The sequence below is a fragment of the Cetorhinus maximus genome, chromosome 20 (genome assembly GCF_964194155.1).
Source record: "Cetorhinus maximus chromosome 20, sCetMax3.hap1.1, whole genome shotgun sequence".
NCBI lineage: Eukaryota > Metazoa > Chordata > Chondrichthyes > Lamniformes > Cetorhinidae > Cetorhinus > Cetorhinus maximus.
Genome location: NC_135898.1, coordinates 1226929 through 1252905, shown reverse-complemented (window position 1 = coordinate 1252905; position 25977 = coordinate 1226929). Strand labels below are relative to the sequence as shown.

Sequence of the window (25977 nt, the reverse complement as noted above, 5' to 3'; positions counted from 1 at the left end):
GATGTCAACATTTTCGTGGCAACTGTGGCACTGTTCAAAACAGAGTCCTCCTCGCTGGTATCTGTAGCATCATCACATTGCTGTTTGTGAGATCTCCCTGTGAGCAAATTGGCTGCTTTGATTGCTACAGTGATTCCACATTTAAAATCATGTCCTGGATGTAAAATGCTTTGCGGCGTCCTGAGGTTGTGCGAGGCGCTATATAAATGCAAGTTGTTCCTTTGAGTCTGCATCACAGTGCCCGGAAAGGCCACTGAACAGGGGATTGGAGAACTGCTGCTCCCAGGAGGTGGGAGCAGGGGATGGGCTTGTGCTGGACCCCAGTGTCATTATTTAAGCGCAGTACACGATGTCCATCACAGCCCAGTGACATCCTGCACCTCAGCGTTGGAAAAAACACTGTTGCTGCACATTGATTTTGCTCTAATTACCTGCGAGCGAAATCCCTTTCGAGCCCAGAGTCTGGGCTGCTTTTCTAACCTATCACAGCACATTGCGGAGTTGCACTCAGACGGAGGCTAGGGACTGCAGTATATTGCAATGAGTATGAAATCCATGCAGGAGAAAAATCTCGGCAGCAGCTGAAGGAACTTTCCCACTGGCTGCGATCAGCATGAACTGGAGGAGAGGTAGGTCATAAAAAAACAGCTCTCGGCAGAAATAAGCCAGGCTGCTGCTTTCTGCTGACACTTGCTGTCGCTTTGTGTATGTGTATGTGTGTGAGAGAGAGAGACTGGAGATTGCATCGCGAAGATGGGCTGAGGCCTTTCGGACCAGTCGCCTCCCCCCTGCATCTGAATAGACGTCAGCTCTTGGCAGTTCTACAACTGGAAATGCAAAGAAAGAAGCCACAGCAATATCATCCCTCCCGCCATGAGTGTCAGAGACAGACAGCAGGGCAATTAAATCAACAGACCTGTCCAAACAAGACGGTGAGAATCGCAGCTGTTGCTCTGTGACGGACTCCAGGTAAGGGCCATGCTTCAGTACACGGACACTCTGCGCTTGGCAGCTTCTGAATGTAGTGCTCGTCGGCCAGTGGCTGTTTCCTATTCATTGAATGATTTCTTCTCCGGCCAGTGACTGCATGTGGATCTTGTTTAGCGCTCTGCATGCCTCTGATTTGTCAGGTCCTGGCGATGAGGACAAGGAAGAAAAGTGTGTATGCTAACGAGAGAAATTTAAACAGCGCATTCTCATCTTTTGAGCAGTTTAAAAACCCCAGGGCTTGCCTGTGTGTGATTTTGTTTTGGTTTCTTGTAGTGGTTCTGATGATTTTTTTTCCTGTAAACTTTACCACAGAAAGAACAGATTGTGAAACTCAGGTGTAGCAGGAACAAATCTCAGCTTTGTGCACAAGGTAGTTGAGAATTTGGAGGTGTTTTGTGCAGGTGATGGCTTGAGTGATTTAATAGCATCACAGAATCTTACAGCACAGAAGGTAGTCACTGTGGGCCCATGGCTTTGCTGGCTCTTTGAATTCAATTTCACCTGCTGTTTTCCAATAGCCCCGAGCACCTACAGAACTGTTCAAGCGAGTAAGACTGTGGATGATTGAAGTGCTTAAAATGATCAGGGGATTCCGTTGGAACGAGAGAGAAAAAACTATTTGGTGGGGTGGGGTGGGGGGGGGCGGGTGAGAAGGAGATTTTTTTTCACATAGCAAATTGTTGCATGGAGCTCACTGCCTGAAAAGGTAACGGACGTAGATACAATCGTCACTTTCAAATGGGCATGGCTTGTATTTACATACACCTGTCATGAGCACAGATCACTTTTAAATGCTTTACAAGTCAACGAAGTACGTTTTGAAGTGTAGTCACTATTGTAAGGTAGGAAATAAGGCAGTCAAATTGTGCACAGCAAACTTCCACAAACAGTAATGTGATTTATGAACCTGATGTAATGAGATAATCTGTTTTCACAACGTTGATTGAGGGATAAATATTAGGCAGAATATGCTGTATAGTTCCCCTGCTTCTTCCCTGGAGGGGAATAAATTGCAGGGCAATGGGGAAAAGAGCAGGGGAGTGGGAATTATTGGATAATTAAGAAGCTGTCTCAGGTTCAGTGGGCTGAATGACCTTTTTCTGTCCTCTATGTTTCTCTGATTTTAGAAAATAGCTCCCTGGTGGGAAAAGAGCAGAAGAAGGAGGCATCATCTTTAAAATACAGGTATGTCAATCAGGAATGAAATTGCAAAGAACTTTAAAATCTAAAGAGACTCTTGTCTCCAACAAATTGTGGATGCTGGTGTTCAATTGAAATTTTCGTGACTAAGACTGATAGATTATTATTGGATGATTGTATCAAGGGATGTTGAGAAAAGGAGGGTAAACAAAGTTTAGTAACCAATCCTATGTCATCTGATTGAATGGGAGAACAGGCTCGAGGGACTGGCTGGCCCCTTCTTGTTCCTACAATGCTGGCTCAAGGTATTGAACTTCTGTCCCTGTGTAACTGCCTGAAAGGCCATGCCCACCTCTGTGACACCCTTCGATCATACTTCCAGCTGAGATCTCTGGATTGCTCTTCCTCTGTCACTTTGTCTCACTATTAGCGGCTGAGCCTCAGTCTTCAGCCATCTAGTTGGTAGGTAGTGGACTTTCTTCACATAACATGTCCACCTTTCCACCTCTCTGTCCTCCTTTTAAGATCCTCCTTAAAACCAACTGTTCGATCAAATTTTTGGTTGTCTATTATAAGAATTCTGATGAAAGGTCACAGACCTGTTATGTTAACTCTGTTTTTAGTCGTTTGGTGGTACAGAACTTGAGTATTGCTGGAAAAAGTAGACATTTTTGTCAAAGCTTTTCATCTTGCACTCATCAGGACAATTTGCAAGAAAACCAAATGTAAAGGGAACAACAATTTATACCATATGAAAAGAGGGTGCTTCTGATTGGTAGAGGCGTTGCCATGGAGAATGCAGCAGTTGATAATGATTGACAGTTAACTGCCAAGCATTGTTTGACATTTAAGCCAGGCAGCTTGACTCTGACTGGTCAAAGCATTGCCCTGAGGAATGAACCAGTGAATGGCTGTCACTTATTTTATTTAGCTGAAACAGGCGCAATGTGCGGACATGTTCTTTCTGCCTGAAAAGAGCAAGGCCCCGTGTATTAATATATGTATCTTCCAGTAGACACAATGAGCCACACTGTGAGCACGACTGACAAACTTAAATTGGTTGTCAGCGTAATTCTTAGCACACTGAGGATTATTTAGCAAATGTTGTCCAATCGTGGAATCACTTCTAATGTTGGGACACTGTGTTTTGAGTTTTGCAAGCATGGGCTGGTTAGGTATGGTTCGTACCTTGCCCATTGCGACAGCGAAAGGGACGTGCTGTTGATCTGATCCGCCAGTCTTTGGGACGTACAGCCTACATACCCAGCATCACACTGGCACTGAAATTCATACACCACATTACTCATTTGTGTGAAAGGCAGAATGTATTTTTGGCTTGACGGCAGCATGGTTAGTGACGAACACCACTCATGTTGCTACTGCATAGTAGCAGTATGAAACAGTTAGCTTCACCCATGGCTTAAATATTTGAGATACCTACCGTGCCCTTCCAGGGTAAGCTGAGGTAAACTGGGCACTTTTCAGGGCTGAAAGTGACAGCCTTATGCCCTTTCATGAGTTTACGTGGTATACAGCGTAAAATGATCTGATCAGCGTAGCCATTATCCTGCAGGATGCCTTTGATACGCCTTCTTTCAGCATCAAGCTTGCATGGTGAACAAATGGATCGGGCCTTGTTTACATGGTTGCTGATATGGCCAATCTTATACAGCATGGAACTGTAAGAATCCCAACGCGTGGATTGACCAGTGAAGGTAGGCTTGCGGTAGACCATGGTAGAGAATCCCCTGGCAAATTTCTCAACTAGCACATCAAGGAAAGTGAATTAATTTGACTGCTCCATTTCAAAGGTGAATTTGAGTGCAGGATGGAGCCCATTAAGACGTCATGAAATTGTGACATGCAGCTGCAGTTTTAGATATAACAAAATATAGCCAGCTCTGTTTTTTTTCACTCCTCAGATGCTGCCTGACTTGCTGAGTATTTCCAGCATTTTCTGGCTATATGTCACATTTTCAGTATCTGCTTAATTTTGCTTTTGCTCTAATAGTTCCTTGGCTTCTGTGACAATGTCTTATGCCTATGTCAAGTGCTATGACCTCTTTTGTAAGTTGAAGAGGCTATATAAATGCAACTGTTTGTTGTTGGGGTTAAGTCATATTTTATAAGATGGAGAGAGAGACTGTGAATCAGCATCAGTTCAGTATTGGTTGCTTTGTGGGTGGCTATCGATTCAAATAGTAGCCATTTCCACTTTTTCTTTGTATAAGTCTGCTAAGGAGAATTCCGCAAACAGCCATTACATCGGATTCGATGAGTACAAGATGCACTGTAGGAATTCACCAAGGCTCCTTCGACAACACTTTCCAATCCCATGACCACTACCATCTAGAAGGACAAGGACAGCAGACCCATGAGAACACCACCACCTGGAAGTTCCCTCCAAGTCACTCACCATCCTGACTTGGAAATATATCCCCGTTCCTTCACCGTCGCTGGGTCAAAATCCTGGAACCCCCTTCCTAACAGCACTGTGGGTGTACCTACACCACATGGACTGCAGCAGTTCAAGAAGGCAGCTCACACCAAGGGCAATTAGGGATGGGCAATAAATGTTGGCCCAGCCAGCGAAGCCCTCATCCCATGAATGAATAAAAAAGATATACAGCTCAGAAACAAGCCTTAAAGCCCAACCAGTCAATGTCAGCTTTTATACTCCCATTGAACCTCCTCCCATATTTCGCCTTCTAAATCTATCATTCTAATCCTTTATACCCCTCTCCCTCACATGCTTGTCTAATTTTCCCTTAAATGTAACTGTACTATTTGCTTCAGCCGCTCATTGTAGTTGCAAGCTCCACATTCTCACCACTCTTGGGAGAAAGAAGTTTCTTCTTAATTGCTGATTGGTTTTCTCAGTGGCTATCTTACGTTGATAGCTTCCAGTTCTGCTCTTCCCTACTCTTTGCATCCATTGTGTCAAAACCTTTGGTAATTTTGAACACCTCTGTTAGGTCACCCCTTAATATTTTTTCAAGAAAAAATAGACTCAGCAATTTCTTGCATATCTGGTCTTATCCTTGTAAATATTTTCTCTACCCTCTCCTGTGCCTCTATATCCATTTCACAAAATGGCAAGCAGAATTGCATGCAGTGCTCTAAGAAGAACAGTTAAAAACTGCAGATGCTGGAAATCTGAAACACAAACAGGAAATGCTCAACATTTAGCAGGTCTGGTAGCATCTGTGGAGAGAAAAATAGAGTTACCTTTCAGGTCGATGATCAGGTTCTGATGAAAGGTCATCAACCTGAAGCATTTACTCTATTTCTCTCTCCACTGATGCTGCCTGAGCTTCTGAGTATTTGAAGCAATCTCTGTTTTTATTTGAATTTTACCTCTGTATTCTTAGTGTGACCTAATCAAGGTTCACTATAGGTTTAGCATTATTTGCTTACTATTCAATTTTATCTCTTTAAAAATAAAGCCTAGTGTCTGGTTTTATTTTTCTTAAGGCCTCACTCACCTGTGATGCAACTTTAGTGATTATTATATTTGCACTCCATTGTTCCTCTCCCACATCTAGACTGACATCTTCATGTACAGACACTTCCCTATTCTTCCTACCAAACTGTACTTCCTCACACTTAACTTTGTTAAACTTAATTTGCCAATTATTTACTCACTCTTCACGTGTATTCACGTCCTCCCGTAATTTGTTGGAAGTCCTTCTCAGTATTAACCATCTCCCCAATTGATGGTGTCACATGTAGGTCAGACCCGGATGGCAGATTTCTGATCCTAAAGGACATTAGTGAACCAGGTGAGTTTTTATAACAATTAACAATGGTTTCACAATCACTATTATTGAGACTAGTTTTCAATTCCAGATTTTATTAATTGAATTTAAATTCTATCAGCTGTCATGGGGATCTGAACTCATGTCCCCAGGATTTCTAGTCCAGTGACATGACCTTGATGCCACTGTCTCCCTTATTATGGAGCACCTTATCGAAGGTCTTTTGAAAGTCACATCTGCTGCATTACCATTGTTTATTCTCTTTGTTCCCTATTCAAAAGGTTCAGTAAGGTTGGTTAAGCAATGTTTTTATTTCTGACATTCATGCTGTTATGAAGTGGGCTTGTTATATTTTTCTTTTCTTGTGTTCTTTCCTTTAGTAGAGTTTCCATTCTTTTTCCCACCACTGATCAGTGTATAATTTCCTGGGCATGTTCTATCCCCTTCTTAAATATAGGATTTGTGTTAGCTATCCACTAATCCTCAGACAGAACACGTTTTTCTAATGAATTATTAAACATGTCTCATAATCCTTCCACTATCTCTTCCCCAGATTATTTTAAAATGCATTGATGCACTGCATCCAGTCAAGGGGTTTTATCCTATTCGAGTTTAGTTATTTAAAAAAAAAACTTTAAAGAAATGTGGGCATCACTGACAAGGCCAGCATTTTTTTCACATCTTGAATTGCCCTTGAGAAAGTGGCGGTGAGCCGCATTCTTGAACCACTGCAGTCCATCTGGTGCGGGAGCTCCTTCAGTGCTGTTCTGGAGGGAGTTCTAGGATTTTAAACCAGCAGCAGTGAAGGAACTGCGACACATTTCCAAGTCAAGATGGTGAGTGGCTTGGAGGGGAACTTGCAGGTGGTGGTGTTACCATGTGTCTGCTGCCCTTGTCCTTCTAGATGGTAGTGGTCATGGGTTTGAAAGGTGTTGTCTAAGAAGGCTTGGTGAGTTTTTTTTATTCATTCATGGGATGTGGGCTTTGCTGGCCGGGCCAGCATTTATTGCCCATCCCTAGTTGCCCTTGAGGTGGTGGTGAGCTGCCTTCTTGAACCGCTGCAGTCCATGTAATGTAGGTACACCCACAGTGCTGTTAGGAAGGGAGTTCCAGGATTGTTACCTGCAGTTCCTGCAGTGCATCTTGAAGGTGGTACACATTACTGTCACTGTGCGTCAGTGGTAGAGTGAGTGAATATTTAAGTTGGTGGATGGCTTCCGATCAAGTGGGCTTCTTTGTCCTGGATGGTGTCCAGTTTCTTGAATGACGTTGGAGCAGCACTCATCCAGGCAAGTGGAGAGGATTTAATCATACTTCAGACTTGTGCCTTGCAGATGGTGGACAGGTTTTAGGGAGTCCAGAGGTGAGTTAGTTGCCTCAGAATTCCCAGCCTCTGACCTGCTCTTGTAGCCACAGTATGGCCGTGGGGCGGGTGCATTTCAGTTTCTGGCCAATCGTAACTTTTGATAGTGGAGGATTCAGCAATGGTAATGCAATTGAAAGTCAAGGAAACATGGTTAGATGCTCTCTGATTGGCAATGACCATTGCCTAGCAATTGTGTGGTGTGAATGTTACTTGCCACTTATCATCCAAAGCTTGAATGTTGTCCAGATCTTGTTGCATTTGGACATGGACTGCTTCAGTATCTGAGGAGTTGCGAATGGTGCTGAACATTGTGCAATCATCAGTGAACATCCCCACTTCTGATCTAATGAAGGTCATTGATGAAGCAGCTGAAGATGGTTGGGCTTAGGAAACTAACTGAGGAAATTCTGCAGTGATGTGCTGGAACTGATATGACTGACCTCCAACAACCACGAGCATCTTCCTTTGTGCTAGGTATGACTCCAACCAGTGGAGAGTTTTCCCCCTGATTCCCATTGATTCCAGTTTTGCTAGTGCTCCTTGATGCCACTCTGCCAAATGCTGCTTTGATGTCAAGGGCAGTCACTCTCATATGAACATAAGTACATAAGAAATAGGAACAGGAGTAGGCCATTCGGCCCCTCGAGCCTGCTTCACCATTCAGTAAGATCATGGCTGATCTTCTTGTGTTTCGATTTCCACATTCCCATCTAACCCTGATAACCTTTGATTCCCTTGCCTAACAAGAATCTATCTCCCTCTGCCTTAAAAATATTCAATGACCACCTTCTGAAGCAGAGAATTCCAAAGTCGCACAACCCTCTGAGAGAATAAAATTCTCCTCATCTCTGTCCTAAAGGGGCGACCCCTAATTTTGAAACAGTGCCCCCTAGTTCTGGATTCACCCACAAGAGAAAATATTCTTTCGGCGCCCACCTTGTCAAGGCTGTTCAGGATCTTGTATACTTCAATTAAATCACCCCTCACTCTTCTAAACTCCAGTGGAAACAAGCCCAGTCTGTCCAACCTTTCCTGATAAGACAACCCACTCATTCTAGGTATCAACCTAGTAAACCTCCTCTGAACCGCCTCCAGTGCATTTACATTCTTCCTTAAATAAGGAGACCAAAACTGCCCACAGAATTCGAGGTGCAGTCTCACCAATGCCCTGTATAACTGAAGCATAACATCCTTACTTTTATATTCAATCCCTCTCATAATAAAGGATAACATTCCATTAATCTTAATTACTTGCTGTAATTACTTACTCTCACCTCACCTCTGGAGTTCAGCTTTTTTGTGCATGTTTGGACCAAGGCTGTAATGAGGTCAGGAGCTGAGTGGCCCTAGCGGAATCCAAATTGAGCGTCAGTGAGCAGGTTATTTGTGAGTAAGTGCTGCTTGATAGCGCTGTCAAGGATCCCTTCCATTTCTTTGCTGATGCTAAGTCCATAGCTGAATTTAACTCTTGAGATTGATAGATCTTTTTGGTAACCCAATGTGTGCAGAGAGATGGTGTTAAGTCACAGATCACCCCAGAACAACTGAAAATGCGGAACATGATTTCCCTGTGTAGAAATTTTCAAAGCAAGATGCTGAAAAATATATGTACCTTTGGTCATTCTTTTGGCTGATTTGGCCTCAGACTTGCGCGTACCCATATAGCTAAGGCACAGTTTTACAAAGCCCATCTGAAGTGCATGTCATGTTGGCGATGAAAGCGTCCACAGGAAGAGCTTGATAAGTTGTGACCACAGTTCATCAGGTTAGGAATTCCCAACCCATTCGACCAATGATATCCAGCATTATTGGTAATAGTGAGTCAATTGTCTTTGAATCCTGGAGCACGGCCTGTCCTGGGTATCAGACTGATGTAAAACTACACAAAAGTCACTGAGAATGGAAGCAAAATGAGAACAAACAATAGGTTCTTGAGCTCTCAGGATATCCAGAAGGATCTTACAGCAAGTTATTTATTTTAGAAGGCTCATTTCTGCTTGCTTTTGTTATTGACAATACAAGACAGTTAATTTGTGCATAGCAGCGTTCCACAGCAAATGTCGAGTTACTTTTTGTTTCTGTGATGTTGATTAAGCAACAAATGTTAGCCAGGACATTGAGGAGAGCTTACATGCACTGATTCAAAATAGTGCCTATGGACTCTTCAGCATTCATGTAAACAGGCAGACGAGGCATCGGTTTAATGTCTCATTACAAGATGGCTCCTCTGACAGTGCAGCACTGTCTCAGGTAATCCTGGATTTTGTGGAGTGGGGCTGAAACACTTAACTTTCTGACTCAGGTGTTACGGACAAGAGGAGGGGGTTTAATTTAAACAGCCCTGATTTCTCCTGTCTCCACCCGTCCGTAAACAGAATAGTTTGGATTTCCCCCTTTTTTACATAGTGGCGTATTTCCCAACCCCTTAGTTTTGGCGTGATCCAACTTCTATTAATAACCCCACAGCAAAGTCAAGCTACTGTAAAGTGAGAGGGGTAGTTTATTCTCACAGTCAGACATGAGAAGAGGGGTGCAATGTAGCTTCTTTTTTCACTCATACAATAAAAGAGGAGGGATAGAGAAGGAAAGATTTACGGGCAAAGATCACAGAATAAAGAATTATTGTTTCACCTGAGCCTAGAATCCAATGGTGTACTCTTTCACAGAGGTTGGCAGGTTGAAGATGGATGCTGGATAATTCACTTTTCCAGTAGAGATGACTTTGTGATGGAATAAGCATGTAGAGATGAATTAGTCTTGTAGGCATTGGTACAGAAGTTCAGGAGTTGCAGTAGAAACAGTGTCGATGGATGCCAGGCATTCAGTTGGACTGAGTCCTTGTTCTGAGCTGCTGCTTGCTAGATGGAGGATGTCAGACTGATTGGCAGTGCAGTGTTATAGGTTCCTCCAGCTAGGGAGTCATGTCACAGGTCTTCCATCTGTCCACTTTGGCTTTGACAAAGGATGTATATTCCTTTGTCTGGATACTTGAGATTGTTAATATTTCGACCATTAAGAATTTGAAAGGGGGTTGTAGGGTCCTTTGTCCTGGCAGGCTAGTAGTCTCTATTGGCCAGGCCTGGCTTAGGAAATGTAGATGGCCTGTGTATAATTCTCTTTTTAATTTGACCTAATATATGAGAATTTTGAGACATGGTGTGTGGTGACTGTACAGTGTTTGGGAGGAATAATTGACTCTCGACTTAAGATTCTCAAAGCTGACCACCACTGACCTCATGTCATGGGGCTGACACATCTAATTGATAGAGATTGATCACTGTCATTGGCCAACAACTCCCATTATCATTGTTGAATTGAATCATAGAATCCCAGCATTCTCGGTCACTATGTGAAAGAGGATTCTCCTAATTCCCCCCCTCCCTCTTGGTCTTTCGCTGGTTTTCTCAAATCTGTGTCCTCTGGTTAATGGCTCCTCTGGCAGTGGAACCAATTCTCTTTATTTAGTCTATTACATCTCCTCATGATTTTGAACACTTCTTTCTAGTTTAGAAGAGTAAAAGGCACCTTGACTGAAACATATAAGATCCTGAGGGGATTGACATGGTGAATGTGATGAGAATGTTTCCTCATGTGGGAGAATCTGAAACTAGGGGGTCACTGTTTAAAATAAGGGGTCACCCATTGAAGACAGAGATGAGGAGAATTTTTTCTCTGAGGGTCGTGAGTCTTTGGAACTCTCTTCTTCAAAGGATGGTGGCAGTAGAGTCTTAATTTTTTTAAGGCAGATGTAGTTAAATTCTGGATAAGCAAGGGGGTAAAAGGTTAGCAAGGATAGGCGGGAATGTGGATTTGAGGTTCCAATCATATCAGCCATGATCTTATTAAAAGCAGGCTCGGGGGACCGGGTCACCTAATCCTGCTTTTACATCGTATAATTCATGTATAAAAAAAATCAAATCTCCTCTTATCTTTCTCTGCTCTAAGGAGAACAGTGCCAGTTTCTGCAGTGTTTCCTTGTCTCTGAAGTCTCTCATTCCTCTGACCCTTCCAGTGAACCTGCTCTGGACCCTCTCTAATGCCTTATGTTAGAATCATATATCTCAGGGTTAAGATTAGGGTTAGGGTGAGGTTTTCTTTTATGAAATGGAAGAATTTGGCATGATTTGGACATGTGGATACTAACCTGGGATTTTTTATAAGATCGTAAGCTCATCTTGGAACTGTCAACAAGCAAGCCTTTTCCAAGAAATCACCTGACCTACATGGTATTTGAGAGGGAGTTGTTTGTTGGTGTTGAACTGCAGAGCACTTCAATTAATGAAGCTGGGAGACAAAAAGGCAATCACATGGGAGAGAAGAAAAACTTAAGTTGTGAACCTGCTTGTTTTGAAGGCAGTCTTGTTAGAGAACAAGCTGAGAAAGGAAGGCTACCTTGACTGGTTCCCTCTCTCTACCTTGCTTTAAAATTGTCTGTGGCTATCAACCTGTAGCCACAGAACCCTCATCTGAGTGCAACTAGCCTGCACTAGGACCTGCAAAGCTGAGCCAAGCTGGTGAGACCTTCCAGGCATCTACCGGGACCATCAGCCCGTCTGCACACAAGAGAACTCCAGGTCGACAGCGTCGAGATCATGCAGACTTTATCCTTTATAATGCCCATCCTTCAAAGCCCATCTCTGCAGAGAGAGTCCATCTGTTGTCTGTCTGTGTGTGTGTGTGTGTGTCTGTCTACGTTTGTGCTGGGGGAAGAGATAGATTAACCATTCTGAGTATTTGAAAGAAGCCTGGTCAATCTCTCTTCTTCTGGGCTATAGAGGTATGGGTACACAATTGGCCATTTCGGTGAGAAAATTAAACATTTAAATTAATGTTAAGGCCTGCAGAGTACTGGGGTTTGATAATTTGTGCACTCCTCCAATCCCGGTCGTAACACTTACTAAAATCCACTGCCTAGAATTGAACACAGTAATCTACCTGAGGCCTAACCAGAGATTGAGATGAATCTCGGATTTTCTCTATTGGGTAATTCACTTTCTTAGACATCAGTCTTTGATCTTTGGTCCCAGCTCTCAGTCCCACTTGGGAGCTGACAGTGGTTGATGTTGACTTTTGCCACTTAACGGGAGAGCATGCTAGTGTCACTTTTGAAGCTCTCCTGCTCTCAGGTGGCTGAATGAGCCACCCTTCTGGCTCTCGCCACTCTGCAGCCTGGAGGATGGCAGCTGGCTGAGACAGTGGCAGTGGACAGAGGAGATGGTGGATGTGCCGAGGCGGGGGAGGACTATGTTCGTGAAGTGCTTGTGCCTTGAGCTCGGCCACATTATGCAATGGGAAATTGGTCATTTGGGTCCTGGGTTTACACTGGCAAGCTAGCAACTCTTCTTACAGAAGGAAGAGTGAAAACAAGCAACTACGGCCAGTTAACCAGTTAGTCAGGAGAGTGATGGAATGACTTGTTAACAAAGCCTTACCAATACACATTGAAAATCAGAGCGTGATCAGACAGAGTCAACTTATTTTTTTATCAAAGGAAAATCATTTTTGACAAAAGTATGAGAGTGTTCTGAGGATGTAACTTCTAGTTTGGATAAATGCAAACCAGAGATGCAGTATACTTGGATTTCCAAAAGACATTCGCGAAGGTGCCACACAGGAGGCTAAAATGCAAGATGAGCTCATGGATTTGGGAGTGATATATTATCATGGATAGAGTATTGATTAACAGACGGGAAGCATAGAGTGGTGATAAACGGAGCACATTCAGGTTGGCAAGCTGTAACTAGTAGAGTGCCGCAAGGATCAGTGCTGGTACCTCAGCTATTTACAATCTATATTAATGACTTAGACAGAGTGTGTACCTAAATTTCCTGATGTTACAAAGCTAGGTGGGAATGCAATCTGTGAGGAGGACACAAAGAGGCTGCAAAGAGATATATACTGGTGAACTGAGCAGGTAGCAAGATGGCAGATTCATTATAATGTGGGGAAATGTGAGGTTCTTCACTTTTGTCATAAGAATTATTACGATCCTAGCTCATGTTACGACTGGACAAGTCAGATCCCGGAGTGAAACCTGGCTTGATAGATCGTAACTTTTTTTTTAGAAACCGTGGAGGTAAGTTACTGAACAAATTCACAAGAGTCTGCTGATGAGCTTTTAACATGAAGAATAAAACATTTATTAAACAACAAAAGTGAACTGTATTACACCAGGCAAAAAGATAGCAAAGATCTCAATACAAATACAAAAAAACAGCGAGACTTTGGGACAGAGAGATTAAAGCAGCGAAACTTCGGTACAGAGAGGTTAAAACAGCGAGACTTCGTGACAGAGAGGTTAAAACAGCGAAACTTCGGGACAGAGAGATTAAAACAGCGAAACTTCAGGACAGAGAGATTAAAACAGTGAGACTTTGGGACAGAGAGATTAAAACAGCGAGACTTTGGGACAGTGGGGTTAAAACAGCGAGACTTTGGGACAGAGGGGTTAAAACAGTGAGACTTTGGGACAGAGAGATTAAAACAGTGAGACCTCAGGATAGAGAAGTTAAAACAGCGAGACTTCAGTACAGAGAGGTTTAAACAGTGAGACTTCGGAGTAGAGAGGTTAAAAAAGCGAGACTCAAGTAGGAGTAAGGGTAAAATAAGAGCAAGGGCTGATATTCTATTTCGTTGAGATATGTCTGGAGAGCTCAGTCCTGTGATTTGAACATCCTGTGCTGTATGGGAAATCCTAGACGCTCCTGGCAGTCTGGATGACCATGTGTGCAGGAGGTGCCTCCGATTAAGACCATAAGACATAGGAGCAGAAATTAGGCCATTCGGCCCATCGAGTCTGCTCCACCATTCAATCATGGCTGATAAGTTTCTCAACCCCATTGTCCCGCCTTCTCCCCGTAACCTTTGATCCCCTTACCAGTCAAGAACCTATCTATCTTGGTCTTAAATACACTCAATGACCTGGCCTCCACAGCCTTCTGTGGCAATGAATTCCATAGATTCACCACTCTCTGGCTAAAGAAGTTTCTCCTCATCTCTGTTCTAAAAGGTCTTCCCTTTACTCTGAGGCTGTGCCCTTGGGTCCTAGTCTCTCCTACTAATGGAAACATCTTCCCCACGTTCACTCTATCCATGCCTTTCAGTATTCTGTAAGTTTCAATCAGATCCCCCCTCATCCTTCTAAACTCCATCGAGTATAGACCCAGAGTCCTCAAACGTTCCTCATATGTTAAACCTTTCATTCCTGGGATCATTCTCGTGAACCTTCTCTGGACCCTCTCCAGGACCAGCACATCCTTTTTTTTTGATTGGAGCAACTTGAGCTCTGGCTTTTGGAGCTTGAGCAGCAGCTGGGGGCACTATGGTCATTCACGTGGCTGAGAGGTTCGTGGATAGCACATTTCAGCACATGGTCACCCCGCAGCTTAAGGAAGTGCAAGCAGAGAGAGAATGGGTGACCGCCAGACAGAAGAAGGGGACCAGGCAGGTAGTGAGGGAATCCACCCAGTGCATCTCACTCTCAAACCATTTATCGGTCTTGGAAAACGGTGAGAGTGAGGGTTCCTCTGTGGAGGCCAACCAGAGCCAAGGCCGTGGTACTGTGGGGTCCAGCTGCTCGGGGAGGGAGGAAGAAATGTGGAAGGGCAATAGTGGTAGGGGATTTGTTAGTAAGGGGAGTAGACAGGTGCTTCTGTGGCTCATAAATGTGATTCCAGGATAGTGTGTTGCCTCCCGGGTGCCAGGGTCAAGGATGTCACGGAACAGCTGCAGGACATTCTGAAGGGGGAGGGTGAACAGCCAGAGGTCATGGTCCGTGTTGGACCAATGACGTAGGAAGAAAGAGAAATGAGGCCCTGCAAGCAGACTTTAGGGAGCTAAGTAGGAAATTGAAAAGCAGGACTTCAAAGATAGTAATCTCCGGATTACTCCCGGTGCCACGCAGTAGTGAGTATAGGAACAGAAGGATAGAGCAGATGAATGCATGGCTGGAGAGATGGTGCAGGAGGGAGGGCTTTAGACTCCTAGGCTTTGGGACTGTTTCTGGGGGAGGTGGGACAGGTTACATCTGAATAGGAAAGGGACTAACATCCTCGCAGGGAGGTTTGCTAATGCTGTTGGGGCGGGTTTATATCAAATTGGCAGGGGGATGGGATCCTGAAAGGTAGTTCAGAGGGGAGAGAAGCTGAGATGGAATTAGAAGTTAAAACACTAGTAAGTGAGTCTGGAAGGCAGAGGAAACATAGGCTAGATAAGAAAGAAGTGAGTTTAGCAAGGCTAAATGGAATATATTTTAATGCAAGGAGCCTGAGGAGTAAGACAGACGAGCTGAGGGTACAGACAGGCACACGGGAATATGATATCATAGCTATGGCCGAGACGTGGCTAAAATAAGTACAGGATTGGCAGCTCAACATTCCTGGTTATAGGATATTCAGACGAGATAGAGAGGGGGATAGAAGAGGAAGGGGGTTCTCAATATTGATCAAGGAATCAATTATAGCAGTGAGGAGGGATGATATCTTGGAAGGATCATCAAATGACGCCACAGGGTGGAAGTAAAAAACAGAAAAGGGGAAAACACACTATTGGGTGTGTCCTCTAGGCCCCCAAACAGAGAGAGATAGAGGATCAAATATGTAATCAAATTTCAGAGAAGTGTAAGAATAATAAGGCAGTAATGGTAGGGGATTTTAACTACCCGAATATTAACTGGGATAGTTTTGGTGTGCAAGGTAGGGAGGGAGCAAAATTCTTAAGTTGCATCCAGCAGAACTTCTTTAGCTAGTACATAGAAACAAGGGAGGGGGCAGTTCTGGATCTAATATTCTGAAATGAGCCCAGGCAGGTGGGAGGCTTATCGGTAGGGGAGCATTTTGGAGATAGTGACCATAACTCAGTTGGAATTAGGATAGTTATGGAAAAGGATAAGGTTGGGCCAGGAATAAAAGTTCTAAACTGGGGAAAGGCTAATTTTACTAAGATGAGATACAATTTGACCCAAGTGGACTGGGAGCAGCTACTTATAGATAAAACTGTGTCAGAGCAGTGGGAGGCATTCAAGGAGGAAATAGCGAGAGCAAATATGTTCCTGGAAAGACAAAGGTGGGGTGACAAGTCAGGAGAACCCTGGATGTCAAAGGACATAAAGGTTAGAATGCTCAATTATGCAAAATCCCTAGAGGAGTATAAAATGTGCAGGGGGTAACTTAGGAAAGCTAAGAGAGTGCTTGAGAAAGCATTGGTGGGTCGAATAAAGGAAAACCCAAAGGGGTTAATTAAATATAAAAAGAGCAAGAGAATAACTAGGGAAAGAGTAGGGCCAATTAGGGACCATAGAGGTAATCTGTGTGTGGTGCCGGAAGACATGGGCACAGTCCTCAATGAATACTTCACATCGGCCTTCACAATGGAAAAGGACGGCACAGGTATAGACATCAGGGTGGAGGGCTGTGAAATATTAGAGGATATTAACATAGAGAGAGAGAGGAGGTACTAGCGGGTTTAGCAGCCTTAAAAGTGAATAAATCTGCAGGCCAGGATGAGATGTATCCCAGGCTGTTGAGGGAGGCAAGGGAAGAGATAGCAGGGGCCCTGGCAGTAATTTTCAAATCCTCTCTGGACACAGGTGAGGTACCAGAGGATTGGAGGACTGCTAATGTTGTCTCAATATTAAAAAAGGGGGGAAGGGATAGACCAGGAAATTACAGGCCAGTCAGTCTAACTTTGGCGGTGGGCAACTTACTGGAAAGAATTCTGAAGGACAGAATATAACTGCACTTGGAGATCGCGGATTAATCAGGGATAGTCAGCATGGATTTGTCAAGGCAAGGTTGTGTTTGACAAATTTGATCAAATTTTTTGAGGAGGTAACCAGAGTGTTGATGAGGGTAATGCATTTGATGTGGTCTACATGGACTTTAACAAGGCTTTTGATAAGGTCCCTCATGGCAGACTGGTCAAGAAAGTAAGAGCCCATGGGATCCAAGGCAAAGTGGCACGTTGGATCCAAAATTGGCTGAGAGGCAGGAAGCAGAGGGTGATGGTAGAGAGATGTTTCTGTGACTGCAAGTCTGTTTCCAGTGGGGTTCTGCAGGGCTCGGAACTGGGGCCCTTGCTGTTTGTGGTGTACATAAATGTAGGGGGTATGATCAAGAAGTTTGTGGATGACACGAAAATTGATAGGGTGGTAAATAGTGAGGAGGATAGCCGTAAACTGCAGGAGGATATCAATGGACTGGTCAGGCGGGCAGAGCAGTGGCAAATGGAATTCAACCTGGAAAGGTGAGAGCTAATGCACTTGGGGAGGGCTAACAAGGCAAGGGATTACACTATGAATGGTAGGACCCTGGAACGTACTGAAGAACAAAGGGACCTTGGTGTGCATATCCACAGAAACCTGAAGGTAGCAGGGCAGGTAGATAAAGTGGTTAAGAAGGCATATAGGTTACTTGCCTTTATTAGCTGAGGCATAGAGTACAAGAGCAGGGAGTTTATACTGGAACTGTATAAAACGCTGGTTAGGCCACAACTGGAGTACTGTGTGCAGCTGTGGTCACCACATTATAGGAAGGATGTGATTGCACTGGAGACGGTGCAGAGGAGTTTTACCAGGATGCTGCCTGGGCTGGAGGCCAGGTCCGATCTATGAGGAAAGATTGGATAGGTTGGAGTTGTTTTCCTTGGAGCAGCAAAGGTTGAGAGCAGTCCTGATAGAGATGTATAAGATTATGAGGGACATAGATAGGGTGAATAGGAAGGCACTTTTTCGATTAGCAGAGGGCTGAATAACTAGGGGGCATAGATTTAAGATAAGAGGTAGGAGGCTAAGAGGGTAGTTGAGGAGAAATGTTTCCACCCAATGGGTGGTGGGAGTCTGGAACTCACTGCCTGAAAGGGTGATTGAGTCAGAAACCTTCGTAACATTTAAGAAATATTTAGATATTCACTTGCGTTGCCACAGCCTCCAGGGCTATGGGTCAAACGCTGGAAAATGGGATTAGTGTGGTCAGATCTTTGCTGACTGGTGCGGACATGATGGGCGGAATGGCCTCCTTTTGTGCTGTAAATGTCTATGAGTCTATAAAATGATTCAAATATTCATTATTCCTCCAGCACAGCTGTATCTGTCCAAACACATACAAATTTGGAAAGAGAGAACAATCTACCATGTCTATCTTCTACTCTCATATTAAGGGTAAGTATGTGGTAGATATGAACCAACTCGCGAACTGTGGTCAGTTCAACTCCAAAGTAAATGACAGATGCGACCAAAGCTCACCCAGACGCTTGTCACACGCTGAACCAATCAGTTTCACTGAGATTCTGTCTTTCTCACAAGGGTTTCTAATCTCCGCATTTGAAGATTTCACCTTTGAATTCTCTTCAAACATCGCCTCCACTGAGACAGCTTCAACAAGGATCCACCTCCAGGGTTTCAATCTCGCCTTCCAAGATTCCTTTCCCTTGGATCTTCGCGTAGACTCACGTTTCACCTTCCAAGCACATTTTCAGATCCTCGCTGTGGCAAGCAGAACAACATTGCTCCAAAAGGGTACCTTTTGGTAACACTGAGTCACCAACCTTCAGCTGCCCTCTCAGACCTGCAGGCCTTCTGTCAAGCCCACTTTGCTTCAAGTCTACTCCCCGCAGCTCTTTCTTTAGCTTGTCGCATTTTTCTCTGCTTCTCTTGTTTATCTTGACTCCATGGGATTTATGGCTCATTCTTGTCTTTGTCCATGCCTGGGACTTTCTCTGGGACCTCTTTCTGTCCCACTCCCTTCTTCTTGGTTTGGGACCTTCACCCTGTCCACCACCCTGTGCCCTGCTCCCTGAGACACCTTCTCTTGAATGGCGCTCCTGTTCAGGTCACCTGACCTCCAGTTTTGTGCTGTTTTGCCTTTTTTCTTCTTCTGTGCATGTGTGTTGAGCTGGTTCCCAGCCTAAAGATGGTGAAATCAACGAACTGCACATGTGTGGCCATTCTCCTGCCAGCACATGCACACTAGTCCCGAGGCCCACTGGGAGCTGTAGCTCCTAAACTCTGAGCTCATGATTTAGCTAAGTATTTTTGGGTTTCCTAACAGAATGGAAAAGCAGAATATATTTTCAATATATTTGTCCCTGCTACAGTTGTACAGAGCTTTTTGGTCAGACCACATCTGGAGTACTCTGCTCAGTTTTGGTCTCCATATTTAAGGAAGGATATTCTTGCATTGAAGAAGCTCCATGAGAGGTCACCTCATGGAAGCATAAAAGATTATGAAGGGGCTTGACAGGCTTGACACTGAGAGATTTTTTCCTCTGGCTGGGGATCCAAGAGCACAGTATCAGAATAGGGTCCGATCATTTAGTCTAAGATCAGGAGGAATTTCTACACTTTAAGTGTTGTGAGTCTTTAGAATTCTCTGAGAGTTGTGGATGCTCCAACATTGAATATGCTTGAGGCTGAATAAGACAGATTTTTGATCTCCCAGGGAATCAAGGGATGCTGGGAGTGGGCGGGAAAGTGGAGTTGAAGCTCAAGGCTGGCCATTATTGTAATGAATGGCAGAGCTGGTTCAGCGTGGCTGTATGGTGTCCTATTTCTTATGTTCTTAGGTCTGGCTGCCCGGAGATCGATTTCTGGGCAAGTGTGAGTCTGCTCCTGTTCGGGGCTCATGAGATCGCCTAAGGTGAGACATCCCATTGTTAATCTTCACCATCCCACCCCCTACTGTTAAGCTGAAATTTCCAATGTGTGAAATCTGCCGCAGGGTGTCCAGGTCAAATGGAGACTTGAGGTGACAAGGATGGTTGGACAAGGTTTTCATCAAGTCCTTGAGCAACTTTTGACCTCAGCAACTTAGGTGTCCATTATTAAGGAAGCAGTAATGGGGCATTTGGAAAGTCAAAATGCAATCCATCAGAGTCAGCATGGTTTTATGAAGAGTAAATTTGTGTTTGACTAATTTGCTAGAGTTCATTGAAGATGTAACAAGCAAAGTGGATAATGGGGATCCTGTAGATGTAGTATATCTGCACTTCCAGAAGGCCTTTGATAAGGTGCCGCACAAAAGATTAATACACAAGATAAGATCACATGGAGTTATGGGTAATATATTAGCTTGGATAGAGGATTGGCTAACCAACAGAAAGCAGAGAGTCGGGATAAATGGGTCTTTATCTGGATAGCAAGCTGTAACTAGTGAGATGCCACAGGGTTTGGTCCTTGGGCCCCAACTATTTATAATCTATATTAATGACTTGGATTCAGGGATAGAAGGTACTGTAGCTAAATTTGCAGATGACACCAAAGTAGGTGGGAAAGTAAGTTGCAATGAAGAAATAAGAAATTTACAAATGGATATGGACAGGTTAGGTGAATGGGCCAAAATTTGGCAGATGGAGTTTAATGTGGATAAGTGTGAGATTATCCAGTTTGGTCGGAAGAATAAAAAGGCAACTTATTATTTAAAAGGAGAGAAACTTCAGAATGCTTCAGTGCAGAGGGATCTGGGTGTCCTGGTGCATGAATCGCTGAAAGCTAGTATGCAGGTAATAAGGAAGGCAAATGGAATTTTGGCATTTATTGCTAAAGGAATAGAGTATAAAAATAGGGAAGTGTTGTTGCAACTGCACAAGGCATTGGTGAGACCGCACCTGGAGTACTGTGCACAGTTTTGGTCCCCTTACTTGAGGAAGGATGTAGTTGCACTGGAGGCGGTTCAGAGGAGGTTCACTAGATTGATTCCAGAGATGCGGGGCTTGTCTTATGAGGAGAGATTGAGCAGTTTAGGCCTATACTCGCTAGAGTTTAGAAGGATGAGAGGAGATCTAATTGAGGTATATAAGATGCTAAAGGGGATAGACAAAGTCGACATGGAGCAGATGTTTCCCTTCTGGGACATTCTAGAATGAGAGACCATAGTTTTAGGCTAAGGGGTGGTAGATTTAAATCAGAGATGAGGAGGAATTACTTTTATCAAAGGGTTGTGAATCTGTGGAATTCACTATCTCAGAGTGCAGTGGATGCTGGGACGCTGAATAAGTTTAAGGAGAAGATAGACAGATTTTTAATTAGTAATGGGTTGAAAGGTTATGGGGAGAGGGCGGGAAATTGGAGTTGAGGCCGAAATGAGATCAGCCATGATCGTAATGAATGGCGGGGCAGGCTCGAGGGGCTGAATTGCCTACTCCTGCTCCTAGTTCTTATGTATGCATGAAGCAAACTGCTAATGCCATATGAAAGCATAATTTATAAAGTTTTAACACATCACAGTTCCAATTTATAGGCTTCAACATAACTGTAATGCATTGTTTTTTCTGCTTTCCCAACTCATTGAAAATACTCAGCAGTTGCTGCTGAGCAATTTGTGGATTGCGTTTGTGTTCTTGACCTTAGGTTCCTTCAATGAACCTAATAGTTTTGCTGAGGAACCAACAGTTTTAACCCGACCCCATTAGCGGTAATGCATTGGGACAGGCCATTTACACGCGTTGTAGAAGGGCTTTATAAACACACTGTACAGTGTAATTCAATGCCACTTTCCTGCGTTATTTTTATATCTGCATTGTTATTTCCTGTGCTCAGTAATCACTGGGGATAGTGCGCTGTAATATCTCGAGCCCTGACAAAGGTGAGAAGTTTCACCGAACCACTAGATTGCCCCAAATCTACCCAACTGTTTAATTTAGGCTAATAGAATACAAGCACCAGGTTTGTAAACTTAATAAGTAAATTACTGTTTATTGAACAAATTTTGTCTTTAACTAGTGGCAAAAGGAAGAAGTATGAACTGCCAGCTTCTAACTCAATAAATTAAGCTCCACCCCTTCTTAAACCTCTATACACAAACACATCCACACATATACATAAGACACACAAGACATGGATTTTAAGGATGAGGTAAAACAGTTCAATAACACCAATCCAGGATACAGGATTAGATGGGTTGATTTTGATTGATGTCTTCCAAACTCCTTGCAGTTTGTTGTTGATGACATGAGGTTGTCTTCTAGCACTTTCAGTCTGTGGTTGACTGGTTGAAAAACTTGCTTTCCAATGTCTCTACTGGTGATTTTTCCCCCTTTTCCTCTTGACAGGGGTTTTCAGAGAATGAAGGTTACAGAGATGCGAGAGATAGCCAGCTAGCCATTATGGCAGAATTGCTGGAAATCTTACAAACACAGGAGAGAGAGGTTTCAGATGTTCCCTCTTTGCAGGCTAGGAGCTGTTCTGCCGGCACTGTTACCACATCAAACCCTGGTCACCTAGTCAAGAGCCAATTAAAATGCTGTCGTCAGGTCATTCCCCTTAGTCCAGAACCCCTGTTCTCTAATGGCACCCTATGTTTCAGGATAGCAATATTGTAGATATTCCTAATCCTGCTCCAGTGAAAATGTTTTTTTTAAAGCCGCAGCCCAAGAAAAATAAAAAATAGGTTCTTCACAATAATTAGACCTGTCTACCAGTGGTAGTGGTTAAAATATAGTGTGACAGGTTAAGGGAGGAAATGTCCATTAAAAACAAGAACGGATGAATTTGTAATAGGAAAAGTTGATTGTAGGTGCACAAAGAGGCTAGACTTTTAATATAAAGGAAGACTTATATTCATACAATGCCTTTCACGATCGCGTAACATTATAAAATGTGTTCTTGGCGATGTAGTATGTTTTGCAGTGTAGTCACTGTTGGAATGTAATGTGGCAGCTAATACAACGCGTGTGAATCATGAAATATGCAGTTGCAGATGTGTAAATTCTGAATTGACTTGCATTCCTTATTTTCCATGCAGGGGAACCAGATGGTGCACAGAAAGCCAAGGGAATACTGAGCGCTTCTACCCAGTTCAAATCATGATGGAGAAAGATCACGAGATGGGTTGAAGGAGATCTTTGTCCGACTAAAGCTCGCTCAGAACTCGCTTCTTGGGTAATAGTGAGGCAAAGACTGGCCAGTCCGCTGAAGAATGGATCCGAACTTCACCCGTTCCATGAAATTTCATCCCGCCTCCTGGCCCAACATTTCACTGCTGGCAGAGCAGTTCCAGTTCTGCTCCGAGTCAGTGAGTAGTACCACCTTCCTCATTGTGGCCTACAGTGCAGTGATGGCGGTAGGTGTGATCGGCAACATGTGTCTGGTTCTGGTCATCATCAGGCAGAAGGAGATGCGCAACGTGACCAACATCCTGATTGCCAATCTGTCGTGTTCTGACATCCTCATCTCCACCATATGCCTACCGGTGACGGTGATCTACACCATGATGGACCGTTGGATCCTTGGGGCTGCACTTTGCAAGTTGACCCCATTTGTTCAGTGCATGTCTGTCACAGTGTCCATCCTGTCCTTGGTCCTGATTGCTTTGGAGAGACACCAACTAATCATCAACCCAACTGGCTGGAAGCCAACGGTGGGACATGCATACTTGGCAGTATTGGTCAGTTGGCTGGTGGGATGCTTCATCTCCTTGCCCTTTGTGTCCTCCAACATCTTGACCAGTGAGCCCTACGCAAATGTCTCCTTTCTACTGGACATGTTCGAGGACCACGCAGCTTGTATTGAGCGCTGGTCTTCAGAGCGACAGAAGCTGGCCTACACCACCTGCCTCTTGATCTTCCAGTATGGTTTGCCACTACTCCTGATGCTGACCTGCTACTTCCGTATCTTTCTGCGACTCCGAAGGCGTCGGGAGATGGTGGACCGGGCAAGAGATGGCAACCACAGGGTCAGCCACAGTCGGAGGATCAACGTCATGTTGGCATCCATCGTCGCTGCCTTTGGCCTTTGCTGGCTGCCGCTCACCGTCTTCAACACAGTCTTTGATTGGAACCATGAGGCCATCTCCATCTGTCACCACAACCTGATTTTCTCCCTCTGTCACCTGACAGCCATGCTGTCCACTTGCGTCAACCCCATCATTTATGGCTTCCTCAACAGCAATTTCCAGAAGGAAGTGAAGGCCATGCTGTACAGGTGTCGCTGTGGTGGGGCCTCAGACAGTTATGAGAGTTTCCCTCTTTCCACGGTCAACACCGAGCTGTCAAAAGCTTCTGTGCGCCATTAATAATGTCTAACCTCAGCTGCGTTGTGCCTTTGAGGATCATCTGACACTTGTCTCTCTTGCTGTTTCTACCCCCAGTGATGCTATTCTCCCCTCATGCCTGGTTTTACTATTGATATTTATGTAGATCTGTGTTAATGTGGTATATCTCTAATGGCTGCCTGATGCAGTCATGGATTACCTTGGTCGATAGCCAATGTTTTGAAAATCTGCGTCTCCCGAAATGCACCTTCATAGTGAGGCAGAAGTGAGGGAGGGTAGTGAGATACAGTGCGGTTGACCTGAGCTTAATGTGACATTGACAATGAGTATGGTTCCCATTTGTGTGACCATGGTTGTGGACTCGGTGCTGGCTTGGGGCTGAGTTAGCTATGTGCTTTGGGTTGCCTGTGTGGCTTATTTGGGTCCTGGCTATCTAGTCTGCTGATATCAGATGGTCCTCAACAATGACTGCACTACTGAGCCAGGGCAATGCCTCTGCTTGGATTGAAGGTGCGGGTGGGAGGGGTGGGGGCCTTAGGGGTCGTGCTCCTGGCATCTCATGACAATGCCAGAATAATGCCTGAAGCATCTTTGCAGGCAGAGCAGATCTTCAGGTTGGGTAATGCTCAGTTTCAGGGTGAGAATGCAGGATTTGGACAATGGATGTAGTATTTATGAATAGAACCTTGCACCGTTTTCCGATTGTTAGTAATTGTTTTGGATTATTTCACAAAACTGCCACATAAATGAATTGGATACACTTTGCAACATTGGAGTTGCTTCTTGCAAGTAGCATTTTATCAGCTAATGGAACATTTCATTGAGCTTGATTGGCCTAGTTTCTTGCTCTTCGGCTTGCCAGTTTCATTTAAATAAGCACACTTGGGGTTGAGTTGATTTCCAAGCCTATTTCTTTGTCACTGACCATGCAAGGGAGTCTTCTCCTGTCATTTGGGCTGAAACGTGGACCAGGGGAACTGAGGGAAAAGGTTTTTAAACCCATGTTCCATGGTAGTGTGTGTAGGCGCTGCACAGTCAGAGGGGCCTGGCAGCAAGACTCAATTACTCACTGCCTATGTAACTGAGCCACAGGGAGAACTCTGAACATATAAATTACAAAATTGGATAACTGTAAAAGAACAAATAGCATCCTAAGGCTGGCTCTAAAAGTAACCTGAGGACAAGACAAAAGCTATTGAGTGCTGGGGAAACTGAAAAAGGAATTCTGTTTTTTTAATATGTATTTGCATAAAAATGCATGAGATTGTTTAATATAGACTCTGATGTTGTGCTTCCATATTCTTCTGCCAAACTTTAGGGGCCATAAATCTTCAGCAGGGAAGCAGGGGTTAGGGAGGAGGGGGCAGGGTCTGGCACCAGCAAGCTGAGGTCTTTTGCTTCTGCAGGTCAGTGAATAAGGCTGTGAGAATAATGTTTTGTGGGGACACACTCCTCAGCTGTAAATCTACCCATGTCGATATACTGCCTATGATATAAACTGCCCTGATTTTCTTTCTGCTAAATTGAATGTAAAAGAGAATGGGCGGGGGTGTCAATTTGTAAGGGTGGGTTTATCCCCATGGGCCAGCCTCATCTGAGCTTCTTCACTCTCTGTTCCAGTCGCTTTGTAAATATTTCAAATTGCTTTCTGTTTTACCTCCAGAAAAATGATGTTTTGATGTAACTCATTGAATGTATTGCTGGGGTGAGATATTCCCTAATAAAATTTATAAGATTGAGT

At 44.1% G+C, this 25977-nt stretch overlaps 1 protein-coding gene across 4 annotated transcripts; it reads left to right on the top strand.

Annotated features, from left to right (window-relative positions):
* Positions 1-356: 356 nt before the first annotated feature.
* npy8br (neuropeptide Y receptor Y8b) lies at positions 357-25977 on the top strand. 4 transcript variants are annotated; one of them, XM_078565354.1, is made up of 5 exons: positions 357-629; positions 2118-2175; positions 19813-19886; positions 22297-22392; positions 22998-25977. In XM_078565354.1, the coding sequence occupies exon 5, from the start codon at positions 23163-23165 to the stop codon at positions 24255-24257; it is 1095 nt and encodes a 364-aa protein (XP_078421480.1). In that variant the 5' UTR covers positions 357-629; positions 2118-2175; positions 19813-19886; positions 22297-22392; positions 22998-23162; the 3' UTR covers positions 24258-25977. The 4 variants fall into 4 exon arrangements, with proteins under 4 accessions (XP_078421480.1, XP_078421478.1, XP_078421479.1 ...); XM_078565352.1 differs by lacking the exon at positions 19813-19886; XM_078565353.1 differs by lacking the exon at positions 22297-22392 and having other exon boundaries at positions 22989-25977.